The sequence below is a fragment of the Anas acuta genome, chromosome 7 (assembly GCF_963932015.1).
Source record: "Anas acuta chromosome 7, bAnaAcu1.1, whole genome shotgun sequence".
NCBI classification, from domain to species: Eukaryota; Metazoa; Chordata; class Aves; order Anseriformes; family Anatidae; genus Anas; species Anas acuta.
In genome coordinates, this window is record NC_088985.1 from 32,114,279 (window position 1) to 32,130,118 (window position 15,840).

General features: G+C 43.4%; 1 protein-coding gene across 1 annotated transcript in view; it reads right to left on the reverse strand.

The window, feature by feature from the left end:
* Positions 1–11,126: 11,126 nt before the first annotated feature.
* The window catches only part of CACUL1 (CDK2 associated cullin domain 1), a 46,855-nt gene continuing 42,141 nt past the window's right edge, over positions 11,127–15,840 (reverse strand). The window contains exons 8-9 of the mRNA XM_068688957.1: positions 15,112–15,155; positions 11,127–14,157 (exon numbers count right to left, since the gene is read on the reverse strand). Coding sequence (XP_068545058.1) covers positions 14,117–14,157; positions 15,112–15,155 — 85 coding nt within the window. The 3' untranslated portion in view covers positions 11,127–14,116. The remainder of the gene's footprint in view (positions 14,158–15,111; positions 15,156–15,840) is intronic.

Consider the following 15,840-nt stretch of genomic DNA (forward strand, 5'->3'; position numbering starts at 1 on the left):
CCTACATCATCTTTGCACCACACGGAACCAATGTGACAGCTGGTAAAACAAATTCAAAAGACATGGCTCATTAAAAAATAAATATTTTGGTCTTGATCTCCGTGTATCAAAGTTTCTGCAAATCATATATGAAAAGTCTTGTACAGAAGGGAATTGAAACTTTTTGAAGTTGATAGTGATATGGAAAATTACCAATCTGTGTGCATGTGTTTGTGTGTTGAAAAGATGCCTGCAAAACAAATCTTTACCTAGACTGCCCTTCAGGTGAAAAATACAGAGATATACCACCGAGAGCACACCATGCTGATACCATTGTGAATCACTTTACGCTGGCGCAGGCAGCATTTGCAGCATAGAAGAAAGCAGCTACACCCCTTGTGGACCATCACAGCTCTCAGTTAGCAACTGTTATGAAAAGAAACAATGCTCACAGCCACCAAAGCCAGAGAAATCCCTCAGGAGCCTGAGGATGTGATTTCTCAGTAGTTAAGAGGCATTACTTATTACACTGTGATGTTGCCACTGCCTTTGTCCTGCACAGGTGCCAGTATCTGCAGGCAACAGGCTGAGGTAGAGGGAGGACAACCAGCAGAAAAAAAACTTATCTTTTTTTTTTTTTTTTTTTTCCTTGGCTGTTTCTTTATTGGTTTAGATCTCTGAACTCACTCACTCTGAGATCAAAAAAACAAAGCATCGATATCTTCTCTTGGAACATCAGTTATGTGCTTACAGAGTCCATGGTGAACAAAGAGCACCACTCAAAGATGTTAACACACACAGAGAGGTTCTCAAGGATAGCCCAGCACCATTACAAGAGAGCAAACATGGATTTCACTCAGCCTGTTAATACAAAACAAGAACAAAGAGCCACGATGCTAGGAAGTCCGGCTGCCTGCTATTGATTTTATACCACAAAAATCCAATGAGAAAGTCTTTGTGAAAGGCTCAGGCAGCCTTCAGAGACCTTATTTCACACCAAAGTGCTGTGGCAAGCACAAGATTTGGGGCTGACCCAGGGATTTCTCCCAGCAGGCTGTCCCTGAGAGCTGCCCCGCACCTGCCAGGCAGGCTGCAAGAAGAGCAGCGGGTGCCCTGGTGGGTCCCACTCTCAGTTCTCTTGTGCTTTATCCAGGAAAGTGCTCATTGTCCAGGAGCTGGGTAGGACAGGAGATCACTGGATGGTGCTTTTCTCCAGCTACAGAACAAGAGGCTACACTTGCCCAGCCCACAAGCTGACCAGGAGTGTGCAGTGTGCCCAGCAGGCAGCCCCAGCCTCTCATAGCTCTGTCCACATGTGGCAGCATTTTACCAGTGGAAATTACACCCGATCCTCCTCATCTCCAGTGCTGCACAGAGGATGAAGCAGCTTATAGAGGCTTCATGCCTCCTGCTGTCAGTTTTGATCACATTGCTGTGAAGCCTCCTGTACGCAGCCAGCTCAGCTGGGCAGCAGTGAGGAGAGGAACGGAGGCAGGTCAGGATCTGTTCAGCTGGCAGCGGTTGTCACCTCTGCTTCCCTCCTTGAGGCAGAAACACAGAGAAAACAGGATCTGAGAATGCAATTCCAGTAAGGGAACACGCTGCACTGAACACAGCCAGCTGTGCTATGCAACCGCTCTCTGGTAGGAAAGAGCTACCTAATTACCAAAAGTGCCATTTCTGGAGACTGAGCAGCACCAGTCCTGGCTGTGTATGCTGCAGGATTTAGGAGCAATCTACATCAAAATGCTGCTGTGCGTCAGAGACCGTACAGTCCAAACCAGACAATGTGGTGGACAGCAAGAAGGAGGACGTCAAAGGCAGACAAAGACTTTAAGCTTGAAAATTACTTAATGAGGCAAGGAGAGACAGGATTTATCATCATCTGTGCAGCATCATCTAAGGGGAAACAGAGCTGGGAGGGCTGAACTAGAGAGACAGACAGACAGGTGCCCTGATCTGTGAAATATCCAAAACAGAAATGAGAAAAAAGCAATAATGGCCTCTTCATGGGTGAGGAATGGAGGCTTAGGAGGCTATGTGACATTTTTAAAGTTAAGTACCCCAGTACTTGGAAAAGCATCGAGAGTACTGGACAGAAGAGGGCTAAAAATATGTGATACCAAGTTCAGCAGCATTTCCATACCTGGCTGCTATTTCCAAAGTTGAAGCAGGTACCTAAGTGATCAGGTACAGCTGAAGTACAGCAAGAAGTGAAATACAAATTTCCAACATCACTGGCATTCTCCCTCTCACCCCCCCCTTAACTTGTACTGTAATTGCTCTCCAAAAATTACATTCAAATCTCCATAGTCAGTGCAGTTTCAACAGTACAGAGTGTGCAGAACTCTTAAATCCCCAGGCTCTCTCAATGGCCACAGAGATGGAGAACAGCAGGTAAGTAATCATTGCAGAAACAGGGTATTTGCCTTATTCTGGAAAGATTTGTGGACTTGTTGTGCAAGGGACTGTCACACTAGCAATCTGTGTGAGGAAAAGCAAAGCTAGATGTTTTTTAAACTTATAATTTTGTTGTAAATGTAAGTGCTGAATACTTTTTAAAATTGTTCATAAATTGCATTACTCTAGCATTAACATTAATTTTGATGTTAGTGACTAATTGTACTTTATGGAGCTCTAAGAAATACACCAAGCAAAATCTGATTTTAGCAGAGAAAAAGATCTTGCAACTGGAACAAAAAGTCTCTCTCCCTCATGCCAAAGCCATAAAATTATTTCTCAGAAGTCAGGGGGGATTTTGCCACAAAGTTATGCATTTCCTGATAGCGAAGGTAACAACCAGCATTAAATCTTGGTGGCTCACCAGGACCACAAGCGATTTGTGTTAGTTAATTGTGTAGCCACCCCCTACAACAGGCCCTCCAGCAGGAGCAGAGCCACGGGGGATGTGCAGGGACCAGAGATATCTTCTAGCTGAGCCTGTGACTGCAGGAGCCCAGAGTCACTTTGAGGGGCAGGATGCTGTGCCCACCCAATTAATAGTTTCAGCCATTTTAGGCACCCTGTCACTGGACTTGCAAAGATGGGGTGGGGAAGGGACAGGCGATGGTTATGTTCAGTCTTGGAATACCACTCACAGTAATTCAGCAGCATGAGGGAGGGCCTAAGAGCATAGGGGAGGAGGAGACCTATGGAGAGGAAAGGAGCTTCAAGGCACAAGCTTCACCCTCTGGAGATGGGTTTCAGATGCCCACCTGGCAGCACAAGTCCTTCATGAGCCTGCTAAGTCAGAAACGCCTGCCTCCACCCAGGAGATACTATCTATCACCTCCCAGGTGAAGGGATGTGTTGAGGAGAAAATTACCTGAAATGCTGAGAACTACAGAAACATCTTAGGGACAAGAACCCATGTGAAAACACTTAGCTATTTGTCACAAGCTGCACGGCCAAAGTCCTCCTGAGAGCTGCTCCAAGACCACAGTGCACAGTCAGGTGCTGCACCTACACAGGTCTTCCAAGCAACACTGCTCTCCCTCCCCAAGCTCCGTCACAGTTTATGAACACACAGAGCAGAAATTTGACAAGAGGGAAGACAACTGGGGTCAGACTAGGTGACCTCAACCTCCCTTCTGGCCTCCTGCTATAAAAGCAATATAGTCAGAAACACTACTGGTGCTTCCTTCCCCCCTCCATGCTTCCATTTTGTTACTGCCAGTCCCCAAGAGCTGTGCCATTTATTTGGGGCAACACAAGATACTCGCTACAAGCTCCTGCTCTCTAAAGGCAGCTTTGTGAAGTGGCTACTGAGAAACCAGGCTCATATCTACGAAGGGTCACGTACCTTTGCCAGGATCCCCAGCCATACCTCCATCACCAGTTGTTCTCTCCCTTGGCAAAGGCAACCCAGTTCTGATGAAATCCTCATTAAAAGCCTCCTAAGTATTAAAAACTATCTTCTACCTCCCATATCGCCAATATACGTGTAGCTGCTGGCCTCTGCCCCTGTGTGCCCACGAGGTGCACACACAGAGGGGCTGGAGGCAGGAATCTGCCAGCTGCTCGCCCTCGACCCCAGCCAGCTCTGGTGCCTCTGGGACATGTGTGGGGATGTGTGGTCTGAGGAAACATCCAGCAGCCTGTGCTAAACCTGAACAGCACCTCATGAGGTTGTATGAGGGCTTCAGGCAAAGGGAGCCAAGCGATGCGACAGCCAATTCAGCCAGTCTGCCCCCAACACATGAAGCCTTTCCACTCGCTCCTCCACCAACACTCAGAAAACATCCCTTAGGGAGCCCACAAACTCCCCAAGAGCCAGGCACATCTTTTCACTCACTTTGCTAACTTCCAGCCACCCCATTCACCTCCAGACCATGGAGGTCAATCTTCCGTGTCCCCCCAACTACTCCGCCTGACTGGCACAGCTGAAGGATGGAGACCGAGGAGATCTGTAACAGCCACAGCTGGAACAGAGCTCCACTTCCCCTACATTACACCCATTTTCAGTGGCAAACTGAACTCAAGTCACCTCTGTAACCATTTATTGCTAGTGATCTGCCATGAACTCTTTGAGGTCAACAACCTCAGCAGAGCCCGGTGTCTGGCCTAGCTTATTGTCTGACCAGTTTCTGTATGTCTGGGCCGTTTGTTTAACCCACAGCCCCACACAACATCCCCATTTGGCTTGTGCGTAATTTAGGGAACAGATGAATGCCATTTCCGTTGTTGCCCAAGAGTGGATGTAGCCACGTGTCTGAGCACTTGCTGAACAAACACCCCAGGTCAAAACCACACACAGCCTTCAGTATTTCGCAGAGAAACTCCTGCTGGGGTCAACAGAGGCAGAACTTCCATCGGTCTTCATAACACCAGCATCACCCATCTTGTTCCCTACCTTGTCTTTACAGCTGCTGCTTCACTTTGTGGTGTGGGTTTTGTTTGCAGCCCCATGATTGAAAAATCCTGAACTATATGTTCTTATTAAATGCAGACAAGAAAAATGTTAGTCTGCAATGAAACAACCCTCTCACACTGAAGTAACTGCTGGCACCACCCTATGGCTAGATACATGCAACCCCTTTTTGAGCACAGAGCTGTCCCCAAGGAACCCCTCTTACTATCACCTGGTTTGTAAGAGAACAGCCAACACTGCTACCAAAGGCAGATTACTGAAGGTTACTTTTTCATATCCTCAACTTCTAGGAATTCTCCACAAAATGGGAATAAGCCTTTCTGACAGCTCTGACTCAGAGTGACAGGCAGAAGTGACAGGTTTGGACAGCTTGAGAATAAAAGCAGAGAGAACACACCTGCAAACAGCATCAGCTTCATGCATACTGACAGAGACTATAAAAAGGTGAGAGCAGAAGAGAATTGTAAGTCATAGGAGCGATCAGGAGTAAATCAGGAGTACTTGATTAGCAGCATATTAACACCTACAGAAGAACAGCCTAGAATTGCTGGTAGAAATTTTAAACATATTTAAATTAATTCCCCCATTCCTGAGGAAGCCATTATGTTGACACTGGTGGTACCTAACATTTCGATCTGTTTTGGAACATCAAGCTACCAGCATTTTAATCTTTTCTGCAACATGACTATTAAGGAAAATTAAAATGCAGCTCTGCTAAATGATTGCCAGTACATCATCCACGCAGAAGTGGGAGCAATCAGACCTAATTTGACAACTGCAACCTCACCCAGGGTAATTAACACAAGCAGGGTTATTAAGCCTAGAGGAATTCAGGTCATCCTATTTCTCTTCAGAAAAAGACAGAAACCTCCTATTTGCATTGTTGTCCTTCTTTAGCTGAATATCCCCATCCTGTTGGAGTGGCCCACTTGTGAGCATGCTAGCCACACAGGGAGCCTACCAGGGAAGTCAGGGGGATACAAAGGAATTCAGCATCTGCAAATCAGGAGACTCTAGAGAGCTGAAATAGAGACTTGGCATTTAACTTTAAGTGGAAAACTACAAGTTTCAATACAGACATTGCTTTGGAGAAGCTAAAGGATGCTGAAATTGTGCCTATGAAGGTACGCACCTTTTGCAGAATCTTAGTGTGCAATCAAAGACAAGATCTTCTGAACAAAGTGCTGCCTCCTCTTTGTTCATGACTTCTCATATTCCACATGATCTGGTAGTTTTATTGTTAGCTCTCTGTGATTCCAAAAAATGCTCAAAGATTAGTATCATTAGTATCAGTTCATTAGCCTTAATTTGACTGATATAAAACTGAAGTCAAAATGGCTCTATTAAAAGCAGCCAGATCTGCTTTTTTTCCCCTCTGTATAGGTAGCTCATGGAAGAAGTAAAGAGAATAATTTAATAATTGCTAAAGCATTTCCTTGTATATGACACAAGAGGAATTCGCCAGATTATACTAAGCTCGAAATAAGTCATTCTGAGGATGCACACCAACCCAAAGCTAAATTAGCTCCAGTGGGAACTAACTTCACAAGCATTATCTTTCAGGATGCTTTTAAAAATCAATAAAGCTCTTGAAATACTTTAAATACAACCAAAGATTTGCTGCAAAGTAGCTAAATCTACTTAAGAGTGGAGGTTTGTTCAGTCCTGGGGATTGCTAAATGGAAACCTAAGCACCACTTGGTGGTACAAATAATAATGTCCTCTGTTGCCCAGTGCTCACCTCCAGCCTACTTACTTCACTTCAGTAAATCCAGGGACAAAGGATAATCTCTTGTTTCCCCGTCTGTTAGGCAAAGCAAGTTCTAACCCCAAAGGTTAGCTATGGGGCACATGCACACCCTTCATTACACCTTTAATTAAAAATGTAGCATCAGGGCCTTGGGTACCCCTGCTCATGCAGCCTCCCAGGACTGTGATGGGATGCTCAGAGAAGCTGTGCCAATCTCTCAGAGGTTTTGCAAATTTTGATTTTTTACAGAAGAGCCCAGAGATGACATGCTTTTGCAAACATGCCTCAAAGATGACTCCTGAAGTGTAGGTGAAAGTTTGTTCTGCAGCAACAGTCACAGATGTTAAACCTCAGCCACAGCAGCCGAGTTGCTGCTGAACTGCTCTGCTCAGTCTGCTTCGCCCATTTTGGATCTTCAGAGGCAAGCAGATGCTTTGAAGATGAGCAGTTGTGCTGGCAAGCTGACAAGAGGACTTGGCAAACTGTAAGCTGCTTGCTGTCCTGTAATGGCAGATCCTGAAGTTGCAGAGGATCAGTTCGTCCAACCTCAGAGGATTCACAGCAAAAAGTCAGTGCACTTTGCACTGCAGAAACACCTTCCTAAATAAAATGAATACTCTCTTGCTAAAAGTTTTTCTTGTTTACTTTTACCCAAGGAAATCAACTTGGCAATTCCCATTTCATCAGCAGGATCAGAGTCAGATATCACAAATTCCTGCCTGAAGACATCATCTGTGATGTCAGAGTTTGGACACTGTACCAGCAACACCTGTGTGCTAAAACAGGGTGCTCGAAAGCATGAATAATGATGGCTCGTTTTGGTAGTTTATAGCATGGATATGTGCATTCATATGGCAATACAGTAGGGCAGATAATTCAGCAAGCCTGTGGCAAGTGAGAACATCTAATGGTGATTTCCACCAAGTGCTTGGTGACATTCCTCACAAAAAGCTCTCTTGAACATATATATATATATTATAATAATAATACAAAGAACCAATAAATAATGGATAAGCTTTTCGTTGTGAATAAACTGCCACTTGAAAGCTAGAGAGTAGAAGCTGACAGCTCCCTCAGCAGAGAGGTGACCAGCACACCACCACAGTGCCTGGTGGACCGCGTCAACCGCTGTATTCACAAAAACCTGAAAAAGAGGTAAACAGTGAAAGTAGCTTCCAGGGGAGTAGAAAAGAGGGTGGCTACAAAGAGCTACAGGACATCATTACACCAAGCAACACAGTAAGTGACACGGCTTACTCAATGTTACATCAAATGTCACCATGATGCATTAGAAAAACACAATCCGAATTCTCCTCTCCCAAGAGGAGCTCTGAGTTACTGCTACCCACAAACGAGGCCTTTAGACTGGAACAAAAGCTCTAAGAAGCATCGGTTCCATATGTACCGGTTATCAAGATAAGGCAAATGTTATGCCAGAGAATTATAATAAAGAATTTTTATACCAAACCATGAATCAGGTGAGGGATTTATATCAACAGTTGTGGGTGCAGTTTTTCAATCCATGACACGTCCCCTGAGGGAGACATGGAGCACAAGCATGCGGGAAGGATCTCGTTTTAATTCAGGGGTGTCTCGTTCCTGCATATCTGTATTTAATAAGTACAGTGCTCTCAAACAGAAGATTGGAGCCACAACCAGAAAGCCTACAATCACTTGAACACGCTTGTAGAAGTTGTAACTGAGGGAACAAATAGGCTAATGAGTTTATTTATATTATAAGCAGATAATCACCAGGTATGATGCATCTCTGTACTTGGATGAAATTCTGCCTAGCATTCACTGGAACAGACTAAAATGTGGTCAGCACAAAAGCACAGCAGAAGCTGTGGCCATTACCAGGATACAACAGTGAACCCCCTTGGGATGACAACAGATACACACTCTTTCCATTACATAATTTAAAGGGAACTTGAGGCATGCAGCAGTCAAAATCCTGTACCTTGAACAACGTGGGCTATGCGAGGAACTGGGAACAGCAGGTGCCTACTCAAGACTAAATACAAAATTCATCTAAGAACCAAGCAGGCCTGTTTCCCTGCTGCTCTTGCACAGGTAGGGCAGGTCTTGCCTGTCAAGTTCTGCTCCCAGCTCCTTTGATGAGAAAGCTTCAAGTATCAGCAGGCCACGGCTGGCAACACAGAGAGCCAAGATGGAAATCTTGAGGTATGCACACACAGTGCTATGTGGCACCTGCTCATGAAAGGTTTTGCTTTATCTTATCCATACCGGGAACCTAAGTCAGGCATTTTAAAAAATGGGCAATTTAACATCGCATGCCCTAACCTACCTCATGTGTGAGGCACATGGCACTGCTCAGCCGTATCTGCCACAGGAACAAGTCACTCTGAAGATAAGACGTGAATTTGCAGTACATCAGCTATTCCATGGGAATATCCCTGGAGACTCTTTTTGGGCATACGCTCACAGGTAACTCACTTCAGAGTCACGAGGTGCTTCTATGGGACAGCAACATGAACCTAATCAGATGCACCACATCACCTCATCAGCAGCAAGCTCATGGCTCTGCAGACCTTGTATTTCAAAGAGGTGCTCTCGTCCTGACACAGGGTAACACCTTCTGCCCATCCCAGGATGGACATTTACGGATTGCTCTCTGTACAAAACCTTTCAGCTTGCTGACAGATGGCAGCCAACAAGTAACTTACCTGCTGCCCATGAGAGGAACTGGTGATAACCCAGGTCAGCTCGGAAAGTTTGTCTTAAGGAATGATTAGCTGAAACACAACTCTAAAGAGACAGTAAGTGCTTTTATTAAATTTGTTTTGATGCCATCATTAGGAGACTCAACTTTCCTGTTCTGTGCTAATTAGACCAGCCGGCAGAAGCCCAGAAAGAGGAACATCAATCAAGGGCATCTGGAGCACCGCAGGAACAGACAGAGAGAGACTGCCAGAAGGGATTTCTGAGTGCTCATTGCCTACAAAGCTTTGGAATCCCCTTCAACCAGTCATTCAAGTTAGGTCAAGACACACGGATTTAATCCTTCCAGCCCCTCTAGCAAAGTGCAAAGTCAGGGAGCTTTCAGCTCAGGCCAAATCAGCAGGTCTGTCTCTAACGCAGACCAACCCCCTGCACCTCCTGACAGACGCTGAGACTTCCCCTCATACATGATTCTGCTCCGCATCCAAAGGCAGCATATTTAACTACTGATAAAAATGAATTGACATTCTCCAACCTTTTTTTCTGTAACCATTGGTACAAAAATACCTCATCAGGCCTGTATCACACCAACTTGTGGTGTAAAAAGTAATGTCCTATTGGGCAACACACCTTCCTCTGTGCTGTAATTACTAAGAAAATGACACCTACGAAAGCCTACCCTGGTACACGCCTTCCACAACTGCCATTTTATCTGAAGCTTGAAAGCCTACTAAGAAGATCCTTTATCCAAGATGAAATCCAGAATTCAAACAGTGCAGTGCTACAAGCACAGCACCCTCAATGCGACTGACTGTCCTGGACCAAGTTATGGTGGACATCAGCAAGTGAGATCATTTACAGACACCCATAACCCATCCCTGGAAGCAAAAACTACCAGCTAAAGACCCTTTCAAAAGAAAGCTACAGAAGGCAAGATCCCTGACTGCCTACAAAGTCTCTGCTATCTTACCTAGCGATAAAGATTCAGTAGGACTCAGCATTTCCTGCTTTCCAAAGGCAGAGCAGGGACGGCTGCGCCTCATGGGAGCGAGGCACCGCGTCTGCTCCTGCCTCTTCGTGACAGTTTTATTCATAAGAGCACCTTCTTCGCTTTTTCCATGCTTAGAACAGTGCTGGAACACCATGGTTAAGATCTCAAAGAATCAGAATAGCCTGAGTTGGGAGGGACCCACAAGGATCATCGAGTCCAACTCCTGGCTGCACCCAGGCCCACCCAAATATCAGACCACACGCCTGGGAGCGTTGTCCAAATCCTTCTTGAACTCTGGCAGGCTCCGTGCCATAACCCCTGCCCTGGGGAGCCTGTCCCAGTGCCCAACCACCACGTCAGTGCAGAACCTTTTCCTAATACCCAGTGTGAGCTGCCCCTGCTGCAGCTCCATGCCATTCCCCCAGGTCCCATCACCGTCACCCTTCCCTTGGGGTTGTCATCACAGACGTGAAAAGCATTGATCTGCCAGTCAGAACTTGGCTCTGTGGTGTTTTTTTGGTGTTTGGTTTGTTTTTTTTTTGTTTGGTTGGGTTTTGCTTGTAAACACACAGAAAGGAAATGATCATGTCAGAGAAAAATTAAAAGGCATGAATAGGACCGAGCAAAGAACAAGAGTCAAACTTTTGCTTGAATGCAGTCAGTTCACAAACACTCAACTGCAGGAAGGCATCAAGGAAATCCAACCGTAGAAGAGCTGAGCACTTATCTGCATGGACCATTCTTCATTGTTTGTGTCAAAGACCGTCTTGCCCATATCTTGGCAATATCCCTACCATCACAGCAGTCAGCAGCGAGAACTTAAGTACCACAGCCTTCAAAATCAACAACTGAAATTTGTCTAAAAATAGTTTAATGTAGCAAGTTTGGCTATAGAACCAGTGCAACATAAAGAGGACACCCATCATATAACCAACTTTACTGCTTAATCTTAACAGAGTAAGCTACAGATGCAATGGATTTACCACAAGTTATTTGGTTAAATTAAATACTGCAGTTAGGATCATGCTGTTCATAATTGTGGCTTTACAGTACCAATGCGTAAGTTGGCTGAGTTAGTTTTACTGTAAAATGCAAGTTTACAGAGAAACAAATAATTTAGTATAGTATGTTGTATTCCGTTTCATGCTCCGTCACAATGATAAAGTCTTAGACAAACAATATTTCAGCATTATGTGAATAATGCCAAAACATACAGAAAATTTAATGCCAGATTTACAACATAATACAGTGCTTAACAAACAGATTTCTTGTGTATGTTGGCCAAGTGAGAAGGCTACACAGGACTGAGAAGCATCCAAACGCTACTCATAGTGCGTACGGAGTGAACAGGAATGCTTTACCTTCTGAAGGAAGTGTTGTCCTAAAGTTTGTGTCCCGAGCATAACGCAACAAAATGAATGCAAAACCCTTGCCTCAGCCATGAAGCAAGAGCACTCACTATATACTTTCAAACTTAACCCAGAAAAACACTTCAAAAAGAGGAAGAAGAGTTGTAATCTCTTGACAATGACGACAGAACTTGATTACCCTACTATGGGAACGGCCGTGATGCTGTAAACAAACTTCAACCGAATTTGGTTAATGCATCTACTCTTAACCCAAGAACACTGTCATTTCAGCACAGACTGGTTTTTAAAGCTAAAGACGCTACCAGAGGTTTTATTTTTGTTTAAAGCCGAAGCTGGTAAAAATCTGGAAGTCGGCAGATCATTTTTTGTTCCCTACAAGTTTTCATCAACTTCTCCACTGTGTACTGCAGGAAAATTTTTCAAAACACCTGTTTCTGTCTAATGCTGCTTCAGCTGAAGTAGCTGGTAGCAAAGTTGAAAGAAATGCTCTGAGCATTTGAAAACCCCTACTCAGAGTGGTTTGCTTTTTCTACTGTTAGGTATGGGGTCAGACTGCTGGCATTGTTCTACAAGGAAAACAAGACGCGTATTCATTTTTACTTTTAAAAGAAAAACTTCCTCAAAATTAAATTAGCTTTGCAAGCATGCAAAGAAATATATAGGTAAACCAGACTGGAATCACAATCAGACTGTCAAATCACAATGTCCTTTTCCTTCTCTTTTTTTTCCTCCAAATTAAATGTGTTGCCAGAGTAGTTGGTGTGAAACTGATGGAATTAAATTCATTTACACGAAGTCTGGTTACAAAGCAGAAAGAAAATGAAACTTCATCCCTGCCGCTTCTGGTTTTTTATTATTAATATTTTTCCTGCATTTTATAATGTAACACATGCAAGCATAAAGGGGTTTCTGGTGTCTGTGTTGTGTTTTATCCCCCCAACAGGCTTAAGAGTTGTGCAAGACAAAACTGAATAAACTTTTGCTCCATTTCAGAAAGACTTTATATTACCAACTTATTTCTTTTCATAACTAAAGATGATAAAAATAAATCCATACTAATAGAAAAACAGTCAAACTGCTCTTTCAAGTACATTTCTCCCCTCATAAAGGAATTGCATTAGCCATATACGGATTAAAACCCATGTCACAATCATTAGCATCCAGACCTTAGGTCCAGATCTCCCAGCACTGGACTCAGCTGGACTTCCAGCTGAGTTTACACAAGCCTGGGAGCAGGAGGCTGATAGGTACACGTGCATGCATTACACCACTCTCAAATTCCCTGATTCTGACTACATCCACTATCACACCCCCATCATGTCCCTGAAGCAAGAGAAGTGGCGCAGGAGCCACAAAGGGATCTTGGACAGATGGCATCATTCCCTGATCAGGTGCAAAGCTGGTTTCTGCTGACAGAGATGCACTTTGCAGACCTATTAGACTGGAGAATTTTGTCCACAATCCACCCTAAAATAAATTTAGCCTTGGCAGCTTTTGTTTCTACATAACACAGCATAAAATACAATTTAGTATTTCCTTTAGTCTCGAATTCACATCTCAAACTGTTGCAATTATGGAAGCCAATGAAAAGTTAGAGGGGTTTTTACAAGAGTTGGTCCCAGCATTAGACACTAATACATATGAAAAATGAAAAGGGACAAACTTCCAAGCCACTATTAGTGATGGTAATAGGTTCAACTTTTCTTCCTTCCTTCTTAAATTCACCTCCTATCAATACAAGAGAAAAAGTGCAACTTTGCAGCATGTTTGTTCACATCAAGTTTTTCCTCTAGAACACATTTTGCAGTAACAAAGTATGGTCTATAAAGTTGCAAAGTGCACAAGCTGAAGGCACAGAGTACAAACACATAGGAAAACAGAGTTCAAAGTAACAAGTAACAAATAAAGAAAAAAGAAAAACCTGGAATTTAAAACTCCCTGACAGAAGATACATTTATATGGGACCAACTCTTAAAAGGTGACAATTTTTACACTAATGAACAAATACTGCAAAATAATGAAACTTTATTCTTATTATTTAAGTAAAAGATCCAGAAAATACCTTGAAGTTTAAAAACTAATACACTGACGTGTTAACTAGTTTTAAGAATGTCCTTAATATTAAGAAAAGAGTGCAAAAAAGGTTCTTCCATTCTAACGCTTTTGGAAGCTGCTGATTTCGGCTGCCCATTCCCACTTTGAAAGGATTATTTTTCAAGGTGCGTTCCTCACAATAATCGCAGAGCATGAACTTGTTGAGAGACTAGACCAAGGAAACATGTCTTTCAAAGTCATCCCAATTATAGCAGCAACTGACATTTTATCATATAAAGAAGAAAGTCCAAAACTCTTCTTCGAGGCATAGTTCGTGTCAGAGCTTGAGTATCAGCAGTTGCCAAAGGAGGCTCCAGTTACCTCCTGTGCTCCTCCAGTGTCTGTTCTGGCTAGGAATAGAAGCTGATCCAGTATATTCACTATCTGTACCCCCTGGAGCTTGCACAAGTTGATGAGCCATCTGAAATACAAAAAGAGTTCAAGATATTCTTTCATTAAAAATGCACCCTCTGTCCTTTGCCCCCTTACCCAAACAATCCTAAAAACAGCATTGCCTGCAAAACACTCACAGTGTAGCCTGAAGATGATATACCAAGCAAACAGCCATTCATTCATTTCAGGTTATAATAAGTATTCACAATAGAACCGTATGACATTTATGGCAGGAAATAAAGCAAACACACTCTATTGAAAGGACAGGAAGAAACTTGGCGGAAAGTGTACAATAAAATGAACTGAAGTTAACAGCGCCAGAATAGATACTATTATCCAAACCTGAAGGCTATTTAAGGACAAGCAATCATATGCTAGAGGCCACACAGCCAGCTAGCAGCATGCAGAGGTGCAGCCCCCAAGTTCTCACCATCCCCAGGAGCCCAGAGGTCTGCCCATACGCTCAAGCTGGGGGGGGGGGGTGAGTGCAATATGCTGGAGGGCAGGGTTAGAAGCCACATTCAGTGCAGGTCTGCATTGTTCTACCCCCAGTTTGTTTGGAAATACTGAACTTCATCGCACCCAGAACAGACCTCTGCAGAGCCACATCTGGCAGACGTCCACAGAACATCCCTCGATTTCATCTTACTGCTCTGAGAATACGCCAGAGCACTGCATCTTTCTTGCTCCAGGTTTCCTGGAGATGCTTGACTTTGGGCAAGACTTTCCTCAACTGTCGGGCAAGACAGTCACAATCCCCACTGACGCCAAGAAATAAAACCACAACTACCACTTCTAAAGTGCCTACAAAACCTATTATTCTAGCATAAAAGGAAACTAGATTTGTTATAGAGTACAAGCAGCACAGTTCAAAAGGAATACTTAGTAGAGAAACGCAGACAGAAATATCCTCTCTTCTTGCTTGTTGGGAAGAACTTTAACCAGAGCTGGTACAGTATCAGAGTAGAAGATTCATACTTACTGTAAGTTAACTCTTCTCCAGCTCTCTTGCGTGACTGGTCACCTCTAGGATAGAGGAAGAAGAGAGAGATGTTCACTTGAAAAAAGGAAAATGGTAACAAAATACTTCAGCACAACCATCAACTTCTCATGGACTTTTAGAAACAAAAAATAAACACAGTAGCAATAACACATCACTGCAGGATTCTCAATTTACTGAGCAGGAATACTAGATAATTTTATTTACTTAATTAGTAAAGTCTGAAAGTTCATCTTCGTAGAATGGTATTTTTACAAAATGGAGATGAGAAAGTGCTCATACACACTGTGGTCTTGTCATGCATAAAGTTGTTTCCTTTAGTTCTATAAGGTTTGGTTGAGAAATTTGAATTATATTTCAAATTCTGCATCTATCAGCCTAAAACAGTAAGATATGCCTGAAAACCCAATAGTCAGTCTAAGTAAGTCTAAGCTGACAGCATTCCCTCTCCAAGCAGAATATTTCAATAACCAGATTTGTATAAACACATGTTGACAGCATTCCTCCTGAAAACCCAAAGCAAAATTCCTATCCATTCGGGAAAAAAGAACACCACTCCTTTTATTCTTATGCACACAAACTCTTAAGGCTGGAAAATCTTGCTCCTTCACAAGTTTCTTATGATGACAGATACACTGTTGAAACTGTTGTATAGAGAAGAAAGGCTCCGATATATTTTCATCACAGTAGTTATAATTTCACATTTATCTG